Here is a 13,664-nt window from a genome sequence, read left to right on the forward strand (position 1 = left end):
GTTTCTTTCAGAGGAGTGGCGTGCTTTGCCAATGAGCCGCAAACTAGAAGGAGAGGCCGTATGTAGACTAGTTTCATACCAGGAAGACTTCTGGGCGGGAGTGCAGGAGGTGTGCGCGGTTACTAAACCTTTGGTAAAGGTTCTTCGATTGGTTGATGGTGAGAAGCCCGCAATGGGCTATTTGTATGAAGCCATGAACAGGGCCAAAGAAGCCATTCGGGCCTACTATGATGATAAGGGAGATGATGGGTTTCAGAAACAACTCCTTCTATGGGGAGTGATTGATGAGTGATGGAACAACACACTCCATCGTCCCATTCATGCTGCTGGGCTTTTCCTGAACCCTGCATTTTCTTATGCATGTGGGTTTGATTTTGATGGTGAGATCATGGATGGATTCTTATCCTGTGTCCAGAAGATGGTGCGATCTCCAGAACAACGTATAGAGATCTCTAAACAAATTGAGACATATAAGATGGCAGGTGGCACATTTGGCTTTGAGATGGCTGTCACTGATAGGACGATTAAAATGCCAGGTATTTTTTAGTTTGTAACTTTGTTTCAAATTTCATTGTCTCTTCAAATTCCATTTTTTTCTTATGTTTATTTAAAATTTTATTTGTAATTTTGTTGTAGATGCATGGTGGAAGATGTATGGTGGCAGAGTACCCCTTTTGCAAAAGCTTGCCGTACACATCCTTAGCCAAACATGCAGCTCCTCAGGATGTGAGCGCAACTGGAGTGTATTTGAAAAAATACACAACAAGAAGCGCAACAGGTTAACACTTAAACATTTAAAATATTGCAAATTTCCAAATAAATTTTTGAATTCATTAAACAATATTTTTTTATAATATTAATTATTAGTTATTATTTCATGATCTTTGTACAGGTTGGAGTCCCAACGACTTAATGACATGGTCTACGTCTACTACAATCTTCGATTGTGGGTGAGGCAACTTGAGAGGACACCTGATGTGGATGCCATCTCATTGGATGGGATTGACACCACTGCTGCATGGAGGGTTGAGGCCGAGAGGCCTCTCATGGATTCTACTGATGATTGGTTAGTGCAGGAGGAGGAGGAGGAGGAGGAGGAGGAGCAGGTGGAGGAGGAGGAGGAGGAGGAGCAGGAGGAGGAGGTGACACCGCCTACCCGGGCTACCACTAGGACCAGTAGAGGACGTGGTCTACCTCTTGTAGCTCATACTTCTAGTTCTTCAGCTTCTAGAGCACATCAGACTCCATTGCCATTTCCACCAGCACAGGCACCAGCATCTACATCTAGAGGGAAAGAGAAAGCTGTGACATTTTCTCGCAAGAGGGGCAGAGGAAATCAATAGGATTAGACTTTCATTTTATTGTATATGAGTCTATGACATTATGACATGATGAGATACATTATCATATTTTTTGTTGATATTTTGAGGCTGAGCTGGGACTCAGGAGTCAGGACTTACTATTCAGGACATGATTCAATGTTATGTGTGATTTTAGCGCTAGAAATGATATTAAACATCTTATATATTAGTTTTCTTATCGTATTTATGTGTCAATGTATTTATTTTATGTTGTAGATGGTTTAGATATTAAAAAAATTGAAAAAAATGAAAAAAAATGAATATTTTTGTACCAAACGCTTTTTTCCCGCTTTTTCCGATTTTTTCCGCTTCATTCCTGGCGCCGATTTAATCCCGCTCGCACTTTTAACAACACTGATTTCTTCTACTTATTACCTCAGAAATAAGTTATCTATTGTATTCTTATGGCAAATATCGAAACATATTCTACTGCAGTCTTCACAATTAAAACATTGCAGAAAGTAAATGTAAGTAAAATGTTGGCACACATACAAACACAATGACACAGTTATTTTTGGACAATTGTCCTCGGAAAAACCCAATGCAGGAAAACCGGTGCAGCAGATGAGGGTTTTATTATTCTTCAGCGAAAATCATCATGTACAAATTACACCCAGCAGTATAGAACAAGGCTTTCTAAGAAATATTTACAGACGTTCCTGAACAAATATCTAACCCGAGAGAGAGGTTCCTCCACCCTTTGCGCCTCTCTGGCTTGCCCAGCGTCACTTTCTCTGGCCCGTGGATTGGCCTGTACAATACCTGCGTCACTCATGCTAGTGCTGCCTCTCCCAACATCAATCTGCCTAGCACTATCCCTTCTACTACTCTGTGTCTTCGTCCTTGTCTCCCTGACTGTTGTTGAACCCTCTTTGTCTCTCCTCCACATGCAACTCTTCCTTTGAATCGATTTTCTTTTGTTGAACTTCGACCAGTGAGAAAATCGATTGTACTTGGGCAACTAAGTATCTTCTTGGTGTGTTTTCCAAATGACCCTCAAGCCCCTTCTTATATCTTCCTGTTGGACAACCAACGGCCTAGATTAAATCTTAATCAAAGGCTCAGATTGTTTTGGCTTGATCCGTGTCTTTTTCTACAAGTTTCAACTATGATTACATTAACAACCATTAATATTTTAATTTTCCTAAGTTTAGACTTAGGAACCCCATTAAAAATATTAATTATTTTAATAAAATCACTTCTGGGTAGGATTTCCCAAAACGCTTTCTCAGTTCTTTGGAATACATGTGCTCAAGCCTCCCTGCAAAATTTGATGCTTAGAGCACATCCGATGCTACCCCAAATCAACACTCCCTCTTAGCGAGGAATGTGCTCTAGCAATACACTGTTACTGCATGTTGCTCTGACTCTGAAGCATCGTCCTATGCGCTGTTGATGTCTGACATTTTATCCACCAACTACTACGCTGTTGCTGCTACTGTATTGCTGCCTTTGACACTGCCACTCTCACTGCTACATCTGTACTACAGTTCCCTCTAAATTGTTGCATCTGTGTTGTTGTTGGCATTGCCACTGCCAACTGTCCCTGCACTGCAACCTGATGTTGCTACTGAAACAGATTTTCAACCGTACCCAACTACTCTCTAAACTGAGTAAACTTAGCTCTTCCGAGAGACTTTGTGAGTATATCGGCCATCTGCTCTCCTGTGGGAACATACTGTAGCTGTACTACCCCACATTGAACACAGTCTTTGATAAAGTGACAACGGATATCTATATATTTTTACCGATCATGAAATACAGGATTCTCAGAGAGTTTGATGCAACTCTGATTATCGCAGTAAACCTTGGTCGCCTCCATCCCTTTTTTGAATAGAATCACAAGCAATTTTCTGAGCCATATGGATTTGCACGTAGCTGTGCTGGCTGACATATATTTTGCTTCTGTTGAACTTAGTGCTACCGATTTCTGCTTCCTGCTGCACCAATTATCATCCCTGATCCAACACTGAAGCAGTACCTTGAGGTACTTTTTCGGTCTACTGAATTATCTACCCAATATGCATCATTGAACCCATTCAAGTTGATATCCTCCCCTCTAGAGTACTTCAACCCATATTCGACTGTTCTACGTACATACCTAAGTATGTGTCTTGCTGCTGCCCAATGCACCCTTTTTGGTACCACCATGAACTAAGAGTGTTGACAGCAAAACAAATGTCTAGCCTAGTGTTGACTAGATACATAAGCGACCCAATGAGCTGTCTGTACAAGGTGGGATCTACTTCTTTGTCCTTTGATGCATATATTTTCTTCTAGTTGGTGATCATGGGAGTAGCCATGGGTCTGGAAATCCTGCATTTTGAATCTCTTCAGAATCTCTGTAGCATACCTTCCTTGTCCAAGGAAGATATCCCCATTCTTCTGCCAAATTTCCAACCCCAGAAAATAATGCATTAATCCCAAGTCCTTCATGTCGAATTCAACTTCAAGATTCTTCTTGCAGTGCTGGATGAGCCTAGATGATCTAGTTAGGAACAAGTCATCTACATACAGTACCAGAATAAGTGGCTCATTCTCTATTAGTAAATAGTATAGATTGGGATTAGCATCACTCTTGACAAATCCCAACTGCTGCAAGTAACTATCAATTCGACCATACCATGCTCTAGGTGCCTGCGTGAGCCCGTACAGGGCTTTCTTTAACCTGCAAACATGAGACTTCTTCTCATGAGTTTCGAAGCCTTTAGGCTATTCTATATACAACTCTTCTTCTATCACTCCGTTCAAGAATGTTGTCTTGACATCCATTTGGTGAATCTCCCATCCCATTTGAGTTGCTAGGGATATCACAGATCTGATAGAGGTGTATCGAGCAACTGGGGCGAAGGTCTCTTCATAGTCTATTCTTTCTTTCTGAGGATACCCCTTTGCTACGAACCTTGCCTTGTACTTCTCTATGCTATCGTCTGCAACATACTTGATCTTGTAGATCCATCGTGATCCTACTACTGATCTATTTTCTGGTCTATGTACTACTTCCCATGTTGATTTGGGGTAGCATCGGATGTGCTCTAGCCACGAAAATTGGTGGAGAGGCTAAGGCACATGAGATCTACAATACCCAGAAATGGTTTGTGCAAATTCTAAACAATTTGGGAGATATTAAAATAATTAATATTTTTAATGGAGTCCCTAAGTCTAAACTTAGAGAAAATAAAATATTTATGTGAATCAATATAAAACTGTGTTAGAATGGTCCAAAAGTCATGGATCAAGCCAGATCTAATCTTAGTCGTTGATTAGGGACTTAATCTTGGTTGTTGATTTATCAACGAGAAAAGTATAAGAGGAGGCTTGAGGGTCACTTGGAGAACATGCCAAGAGATCAAGATTTTGACTTTCTGGGGTTGGGTTTGCTGAGAAAGTTGAGAGAGTAAAGTTGCAGCTGAGGGGCAGTGAATACAAAAGCAGAGAGGCAGAGATAGCACCGGGGGGATCAGTGTAGTAGTCGGAGAGAGGGACACAAAAGCAGCCAAGGGTTCATGCAGAGGCAACCAGGGCTCACGCAGAGGCAGCCAGGAGCTATGAAGTGCCTCAGAGGGCCAGCGTGGGTGACGCAGGCCAAGCCAGTGTGACGCTAGACTAATGCTGGGCCAGAGAGAGGTTGACGAAGTCCCTAGAGGCTGACGCTGGGGTTTCGTGGGGCAAATTGGAGCTGTGGAGCTGCCAGAGTGTTTATCGAAGGTTTTAGCTGGAATATTTGCTTCCGAGTAGAGAGGTACTATTGCTGAAATTTTTCTGTGTTGGGTGAGGAGGATTTGGAACCCAAATTGTATTCTGAAACTGCTTAATAAATCAAACCCTCAGATAGCTGCACCAGTTTTCTCGCATTGGGTTTTTCCGGGGACATTAGTCCAAAAACAACGGTGTCACTTGTGTGCTTGTTTCTATTTCCTTCAATTGATGATCTGTAATGTGTTGAGCATGTACTTGTATTTATTTCCAGTATTTACATGGTAAATAACTTGTTAATTAATAGAACAAGTAGGTAGGAATAAATCAGTAAAGTGCATGAAGGGTTTCTAACGTGTGAGACTTAGAAATTCCAACATGGTATCAGAGCGTGGTTGCAGATCATAGGAGAACTGAGGACATCAGCTGAGCAGAGTAGCAGCAGTAGAAAACAGCTGTCCTGAGTGACAAAAGTTGTTGCTACTAGAGTAGTAGCAAGGAAGGGGTGACGTAGTGCCTGCGTCATCAAGATTGAGCCAAGAAGAGGCTGCGCAAAGGCTGAGGGAGGCAAAGACAGGCTCACGCAGAGGCCAGGAGGGCTGACGCAGTTGGCTGAGGAAGCTGATTTGCTGGTGCTGGGATTGTGCAGAGCCTAGGAGCTCTAACCTTTAGTTTGTTGGGGTTTAGGAGGTTGTGGGTAAGTTGCAGAGTGGAGCTGGTGGGGTACTGTAGTTAGAACAATACTTAACAGGGCAAGGCCAAGGAGGAGGGAGTTGCTACTGAGGGTTGCTAGCCGAGAAATCCGGATTAGTGGTGCAGCTACACAAATGATCAGAGTAGGGGCGTCTCGACATTGGCAGAAGGGTTTCCAGGAAGGAAATCAAGGCTCAGAGGGAGTCACACCGGGAAATTCCAAGGGGGAAGTAGAGGAGTAGCGAAATGGCACTGCATGAAGTAAGAGACCAGGACAGACTGGACAGAACCTCAAACTTCGTAGTCTGGAAGGCTATAATCTTATCTGTACTAGACAGGAATTGTGTCAAACACTTCGCCTTGAGGACAATAGCTATCCCAGTTGACCCAGTTGATAATGACAAGTATGAGGATGTAATGGCGAGGGCAAAGAGTATCATCCTTGACGGGGTCAAGGATCATATAGTACCACATATTGCCGAGAAGAACACGACATAAGAGATGTGGGAGGCCCTGACCAAGTTGTATCAACATACTTCCGTGTAGAGGAAGATGCTACTAGAAAATTAGCTGCGATCATACCAGATGCAAAAGGGAGAACAGATCGACCCATTCCTCAGTCGATTGAAGGAGATCCGGGATTAGCTGACTTCCAAAGGGGCAACGCCGGATCTAGAATTGATGGTGAGAACAACCCTGAACACAGTCTCAGAAGATTGGGAGGTGTTTGTCCAGACTCCAGAGCATACTGGGCAGGGTGACCCTTCCAAATTGGGAGGAAATGTGGGCTGCTCTTTGCCAAGAAGAGATTAGAAGGTTGAGCAAGGCAGGAAGCAGCGACAAGGGGATCAGAATCAAGGAGGAGGAGGAGTATGTTGACCTAGCATCTGAGGGAAGGCCGGAGAAACAGAAGAAGAAGGCCCTCTCCAAGGTCAAATGCTTCCACTGTGGGGAGCTGGGCCATTATGTGACCTAGTGTCCAAGGAAGAAGAGTTAGGGAGAGGCCTCCGAGATCAAGGCAGCGCCAACAAGGGCAGAGAAGGAAGTGGAGACAGATGATGACTGTGCCATGAGTGCACACACACCACTTGAGCGGAAGTGGGGAGACATCGAGTTGTATTTAGGCAGACTACAGGCGATGAGGGGCAGGATCCTCGAGGTACCCAACCTCTTGGATTAGACCTTGCTACGGGAGCCTCGAAGAGGAGTAGCATTACTAGCGATGTCAGTAGAGACTGATGCGGATGGAGCGATAGAGGGAGCTACAGTGCAGGATTCCCAAGACAGCACGAGGCTAGCACGCTGCAACAGTGCGAGAGGCACGGGAGTGTTGCACCAGTGCAGGATGGCACAGAGAGGTTTGCAATGATGTGAGATGCACAAAGTTGTTGTAGCAGCGCAGAGGTCAGAGAGGGAGCACTTGTCAGTTACAGAGGGAGCTTCAGCATCGAGGGTGTCTCTAGCCTGACAGAGATATCAGAGTTGGGAGATCAGTTACTTACTTCTCAGTAATTGAGTTTCAGTGCAGCAGTGAGCAGTGGTAGTGCTATGGGCAGCGCGATGCAACATGATAAGGGGGGTTGCAGTGCAGATGTAGCAGTGGCAGTGGCAGGGCCATGGGCAGCAACACAGATGCAGAGGGAGTTGCAGTACGGATGCAACATTGGCAGTGACAAGGCCATGGGCAGCAGTACAGGATGCAGCAGTGTAGAGGATGTTGGGTAGCAGGCTAGCAACAGCACAGGGACAGATGCCGGATGATCAGAGTGATGCTCAATGAGGAGTATTACTAGAGCACAATCCTCGCTAAGAGGGAGTGTTGATTTGGGGTAGAATCAGATGTTCTCTAGCCATGAAAATTGGTGGAGTCTAAGGCACATGAGATCTCTAATACCCAGGAAGGGTTTGGGCAGATTCTAAACAGCTTGGGAGATATTAAAATAATTAATATTTTTAATGGAATCCCTAAGTCTAAACTTAGGGAAAATAAAATATTAATGTGAATTAATATAAAACTGTGTTAGAATGGTCCAAAGTCATGGATCAAGCCAAATGTAATCTTAGCTGTTGATTAGGGACTAAATCTCGGCCATTGATTTGTCAACGAGAAAAGTATAAGAGGAGGCTTGAGGGTCACTTGGAAAACACACCAAGAGATCAAGATTTCGACTTTCTAGGGCTAGGTTTGCTGAGAAAGTTGAGAGAGTGATCAATGTTGCAGCTGGGGGGCAGTGAATACAGAAGTAGAGAGGTAGAGATAGCATCGAGAGAATCAACGCAGTAGCCGGAGAGAGGGATGCATAAGCAGCCAAGGGTTCACGCAGAGGCAACCAAGAGCTGCGCAGTGCCTCAGAGGGCCAGCATGGGTGACACAGAGGGCCAGAGGGTTGATGGAGTGCCTCCAGAGGCTGACGCAGGCGAAGCCAGTGTGACGCTGGGCTAACACTAGGCCAAAGAGAGGCTGACGCAGTCCCTAGAGGCTAACGCTGGGATTTTGTGGGCAGATTGGAGCTGTGGAGCTGCTGGAGTGTTTATCCGGGGTTTCAGTTGGAATCTTTGCTTCCGAGTAGAGAGGTACTACTGCCGATATTTTTCTCCGTTGCATGAGCCGGATTTGGCACCCAGATTGTATTCTGAAACTGCTTAATAAATCAAACCCTCAGATCGCTCCACCGATTTTCCCACAATGGGTTTTTTTGGGGACATTAGTCCAAAAACAATGGTGTCACTTGTGTGCTTGTTTCTATTTCCTTCAGTTGATGATCTGTAATGTGTTGAGCATGTACTTGTATTTATTTCCAGTATTTACATGGTAAATAACTTGTTAATTAAAAGAACAAGTAGGTAGGAATAAATCAGTAAAGTGCATGAAGGTTTTCTAACGTGTTAGACTTAGAAATTCCAACATCCCAGACATCATTCGTCCTGATGGAGTTGTACTCTTCCACCATGGCATCCACCCATACTTGGTGTTGAACAACTTCTTGAATGCTAGAGGGTTTTCCAACCTAAGTTACCAATGCTTGGTATCTATCTAGTTGCCTACGCTGCCTTTTCTCATCTCTAGGAGCTCCAACAAACTCCTTTGTGTCCCTTAGCGTCTGCTGCACTTCTCTGCTCGTTCTACCACTGGTGGTGGGAGGCTCAACCAACTCTTCCTCCTGATCTTGTCGTTCCGTCCGTTGAGAACCACCTGCATTTTCTTCCTCTGAGGAAATACTGGTACTAGTCACTGTACTCGACCCAGGTGTATGCTCTCTTGCCTGTCCTTCTTACTGCCTCTGCTGCTCTTGGACTAACAGAACATCTCCTGACTGATCTTCTCTAGGCATTTCACGAGATTTCTTGAAAGCTTTATCTTCCATGGACTTTGCATCCCTTCTTACTACAATCTTTTTCCTGCCAGGAATGTAGATTTTATATGCCTTTGAGGTCTCGTTTTATCCTACGAGATACCCCTTCTCTGTAGTCTGATCCAGTTTGTTGCGCTTCTCGTCTGGAATGTGGCAATAAGCCACGCTTCCGAATATCCTGAGATGACTGACTTTCGGCTTCTTCCTTGTGAACACTCCTTCAGGCGTTCTCTTCCCCAATGCTCTATGAGGAGTTCTATTCTGGATATATACTGCCGTGTTGCAAGCTTCTGCCCATAGATACTTAGGTAGATCCTGATCATACAACATGGCTTTGGCTGCCCCAACAATAGTTCGGTTCTTCCGTTTTGCCACTCCATTTTGCTCTGGATTATATGGAGTTGTCCACTCTCTTTTGATGCCCTCCTTTGTGCGGAAATCTGTGAAATCTTTGTCTGTATATTCTCCACCACTATCTGAAGCAATACATTTATCTTTTTCCCTGTCATATTTTTAACAAGAGCCTTAAACTCTCGAAATGGATCAAAGACCTCATCCTTGGTCTTTAAGAAATAGATCCAGGTTTTTCTGGAGTGATCATTGATAAAAGTGACAAAGTATTTGCCACCACTAAGAGCCCTTGTGGACATAGGATTGCAGATATCTGAGTGTATTAATCCTAATACATCCTTTGCTCTATTGTTACTTCTGGAAAAAGTTGCTTTAGCGTACTTTCCTAGGACACATCCTCTGCACAAGTCATCATGTTCGCTACTTAGGACTAGTACCCTGTAAGAGTCTCCCTGAGCATCCTTAGTGCTCCATGGTGTGAGTGCCCCATTCACCTGTGCCATAATTCATTTCGCTTCTTCTCACCATTATAGTTGTTGCCTATCAGTGCCATTGGCAATTCGAGCTACAACCTATACAACTTGTTGCTTCGAACCCCAATTTGATTTTTCTTCTTCCAGCTTGGATGCTTAACGTATACTTTCTTCTCGATGAGGTATACATCATATCCCTTGTCCTGTAACTGGTATACTGAAATTAAATTCATTCCTAATCCTGGCACATGCAGAACATTGGTGGCTCGGATGTTGGTCCCTGCTTCCATCTGAAAAGTTATGGTGCCTCTCCTTAATGGAGTACATCTTATTCTGTTTCCCATAGTTATTTGGAAGTCCATTTGTTCTTCTTGATAGCTCGAGAAATGTTCTCATACTCTAGTCATATGAGCTGAAGCCTCGCTATCAATGTACCAAACATCCATTGATGCTGAATTAGCTAGGCATGTGAATTCCTCATCTAATCTGGTAGGTAAAACTGAGACACTTTGAGTATCCATATTGTGCCAATTTTTGACGCTAAACTATCCCAGCAACTGCTGTAGGAAAAACTGTGTCCCATCTAAAATAATCCTCCTTGCTGAATCTTTTGCTGAGCTATCCCTTCTACCACTGATAAATTTCAATTGGAAAAGACTTACCTATTTGTTGACTCACTCAGAGAGAGTTTTCCCACGAAATCCAATTTCGTTGGTTTGAACTGCGCAATCCTTTGGGAGATTCAAATTTCTGCCCTTGCAGGAGTTTCGAGTTCCCTTCTCTTCTCAATGCTGGATCCTTCGGCTTCTCTCTTCTGCTTCCTTGTAGCTCTGATACCATGTGAAAATTTCTAAATAGAAATCTCACTGCAGTGATTAATATGATTTCTTCTACTTATTACCTTAGAAATAAGTTATCTACTATATTCTTACGGCAAATATCGAAACATATTCTACTGCAGTCTTCACAATTAAAACATTGCAGAAAGTAAATGTAAGTAAAATGTTAGCACACATACAAGCACAATGGCACAATTACTTTTGGAAAATTGTCCTCGAAAAAACCTAATGCGGGAAAACCGGTGCAGCAGATGAGGGTTTTATTATTCTTTAGCAAAAATCATCATGTACAAATTACACCCAGCAATATAGAATAAGGCTTTCTGATAAATATTTATAGACGTTCCTGAACAAATATCTGACTCGAGAGAGAGGTTCCTCCACCCTCTGCATCTCTCTGGCTTGCCCAACGTCACTTTCTCTGGCCTCTAGACTAGCCTGCGCAATGCCTGCGTCACTCAAGCCAGTGCTGCCTCTCCCAGCGTCACTCAAGCTAGCGCTGCCTCTCCCAGCGTCACTCAAGCCAGCGCTGCCTCTCCCAGCGTCAATCTGCCCAACGTTGTCCCTTCTACTGCTCTGCATCTTTGTCCCTGTCTCCCTGACTGATGCTAAACCCTCTCTGTCTCTCCTCCACCTGCAACTCTCCCTTTGAATCGATTTTCTCTTGCCGAACTTCGACCAGTGAGAAAATCGATTTTACTTGGGCAACTGAGTATCTGCCTGGTGTGTTTTCCAAATGACCCTCAAGCCCCTTCTTATATCTTCCTGTTGGACAACCAACGGCCTAGATTAAATCTTAATCAAAGGCTCAGATCGTTTTGGCTTGATCTGTGTCTTTTTCTAGAAGTTTCACCCATGATTAGATTAATACCCATTAATATTTTAATTTTCCTAAGTTTAGACTTAGGAACCCCATTAAAAATATTAATTATTTTAATAAAATCACTTTTGGGTACTTTGGAATACATGTGCCCAAGCCTCCCTGCAAAATTTGAGGCTTAGAGCACTTCCGATGCTACCCCAAATCAACAAGAACTCAACTTCCTATGGACTCACTCACGTTCCTCATCATCCAAGCGAAGAAGAGGCAGAAGAAAGGCAAGCAAAGAAGGATAGAAGTGTTTGAATTATTTTCTCTCTCTCTCACATGTGCAAAGATAAGGCTAGGGTTTGTGTAGCTTCAAGGACAAAGTTGTCAAGTTGCAAAAAAAGGTCAAGGAAAGAACTTTTAGGTCACCTTCTAGCCCTAGAAGGAGAAGCAACCCAAACGAAGGAGCAAGGAAGCCTTAAATTCACTCACACGTGTGGAAGCAACAACTATTGTAGGGGTTGAAAATTTCAAACCTGTAGTGGAGGCCAAAATTTTATAGCTGAGGGTCAAAGTTGTGCAGCTGGAAGAGATTTGACTGAGTTTGACTTGGATAGAAGAAGCACATCATCAAAAAGGTCGGGCTTGGTCTTGGAAGGGTATTGGTCTTGGTCTAGAGGTCTTGGAATTCATCATTTGAAGAATCTATAAAAGGAGAAGAGATTTGTGGGTTTTCCTCTCAAGTGGAAAGGTTTTGGCCTTGGCTTGTAGCCTGCATCCTGATTTCTTGTGTACTATTGATCTTCATGTTTTTGGTAGTTGTTTGATGATAAGAACAACATAATAATAAGTGAAGAAGCTAATAAGTAAGAAAAAGTAAAAATACATCACAAGCAGTTATCAAGTATAAGAGAAATCATCCTAATTGCAGCCCTATAGATTTCTCAACATGGTATCAGAGCTAAGGTTGACAAAGGGCATGATGAAGATCACTACATCGTTGAAGAAGTCATTGAAGCAGTTTTCTATGATAGCAAGTCATCTCAAGCAAGGCATCAAAGCTTTTTGGAATCTCCTATTTTCTATGAAGAATCATATGACCAAGACTTCTACTGCAAAAGATGAACGGTTATTCTCAACACTTACAAGTACGTTTGAAGATGAAAACGTTAATCTAGGTTGTCATTAATGTCAATATGGCACTAGCCGAGATGGAAAATATTGTTGAGATGCCTAGTTCCAAATGATGATGTCATAACTCTTGTTTCATAAGAATGTCATCAATTAATATGTCAAGTCACTAATGAAGAAGTCTTAAGAAGTGCCAAGTGCCAAGTATTTAGAAGCCCTTGATGACATATGGAGGACTACATTTGATGATGTCATATTCTTGATGAATGACCACAATTGATGACGGCACTTGATGAAGTCTTGATAACATGGTTGGAGATCATTTGATGGTTGGAAGATTATTTTGGAGTTATCCTAATGGTGTTGCACTATGACTGCACTAGTATATGATGACATTGTTCATGCATCATGCTACATGGATGTTGGACTCCTACATAACGACTCATGATCCTATGATGACATTGATAACAATGAAGAAGCCAAAGAATGAAGAAGCCACGCTGTCCCAAACATTCCTCATGCTGTCCCAAACTTTTTATGCATAAAATATAAGGACAGTCACAAAAATATATATATATATATATATATATTGGACACCTTGGAGTCATCCTTTGAAAATGGATCCTAGACCATCTTAAAGAGGATTCTTTCCTCTTTCTAACGAGCCTTTATTTGCCCCGAAACTCCCAATAGTTTGTGAGATATTGAATTTTTAAGTTAAGGAAATTATTCCTAGCAGTGAGCCGACCTACGCTCAGTTATACAAGTCGGCCTCACTTCAAATAGACATGTCCCTTCAGTTATAAACGAAATATTTACAAATAGATGTCTAAACACTTCATTTTTATCAGCAATTTAAGCAAGAATTGAAAGATACGAAGTACAAGAGAAGACAGAAGGCTGAGGAGAACAAGGAGACTATTGTTTAGGACGAAAAAAAAGATAATTCTGTTTGGGCA

The 13,664-nt window shown here is 42.8% G+C and overlaps 2 protein-coding genes across 5 annotated transcripts in view; both read left to right on the forward strand.

The window, feature by feature from the left end:
* Positions 1 to 13,664, forward strand: part of LOC149151589 (uncharacterized) — a 269,299-nt gene that overhangs the window by 180,352 nt on the left and 75,283 nt on the right. The window lies entirely within an intron of this gene.
* Positions 650 to 1,494, forward strand: LOC149151591 (uncharacterized). Its single transcript, XM_089445975.1, has 2 exons — positions 650 to 778; positions 893 to 1,494. Exons 1-2 carry the CDS (start codon positions 651 to 653, stop codon positions 1,341 to 1,343), a joined length of 579 nt encoding a protein of 192 aa, XP_089302101.1. The 5' UTR covers position 650; the 3' UTR covers positions 1,344 to 1,494.

Source organism: Pinus tabuliformis, chromosome 9, assembly GCF_031772625.1.
Source record: "Pinus tabuliformis cultivar Carrire ecotype Pingquan chromosome 9, CPIR1, whole genome shotgun sequence".
Classification (NCBI taxonomy): Eukaryota; Viridiplantae; Streptophyta; class Pinopsida; order Pinales; family Pinaceae; genus Pinus; species Pinus tabuliformis.

What these genes read in the sequence shown, in the direction of transcription:
- LOC149151591 (XM_089445975.1), top strand. Translation starts at nt 651, where the DNA reads ATGTATGGTGGCAGAGTACCCCTTTTGCAAAAGCTTGCCGTACACATC. An exon ending in CACAACAAGAAGCGCAACAG is followed by an intron (nt 779 to 892) that starts GTTAACACTTAA and finishes ATCTTTGTACAG; the next exon opens with GTTGGAGTCCCAACGACTTA.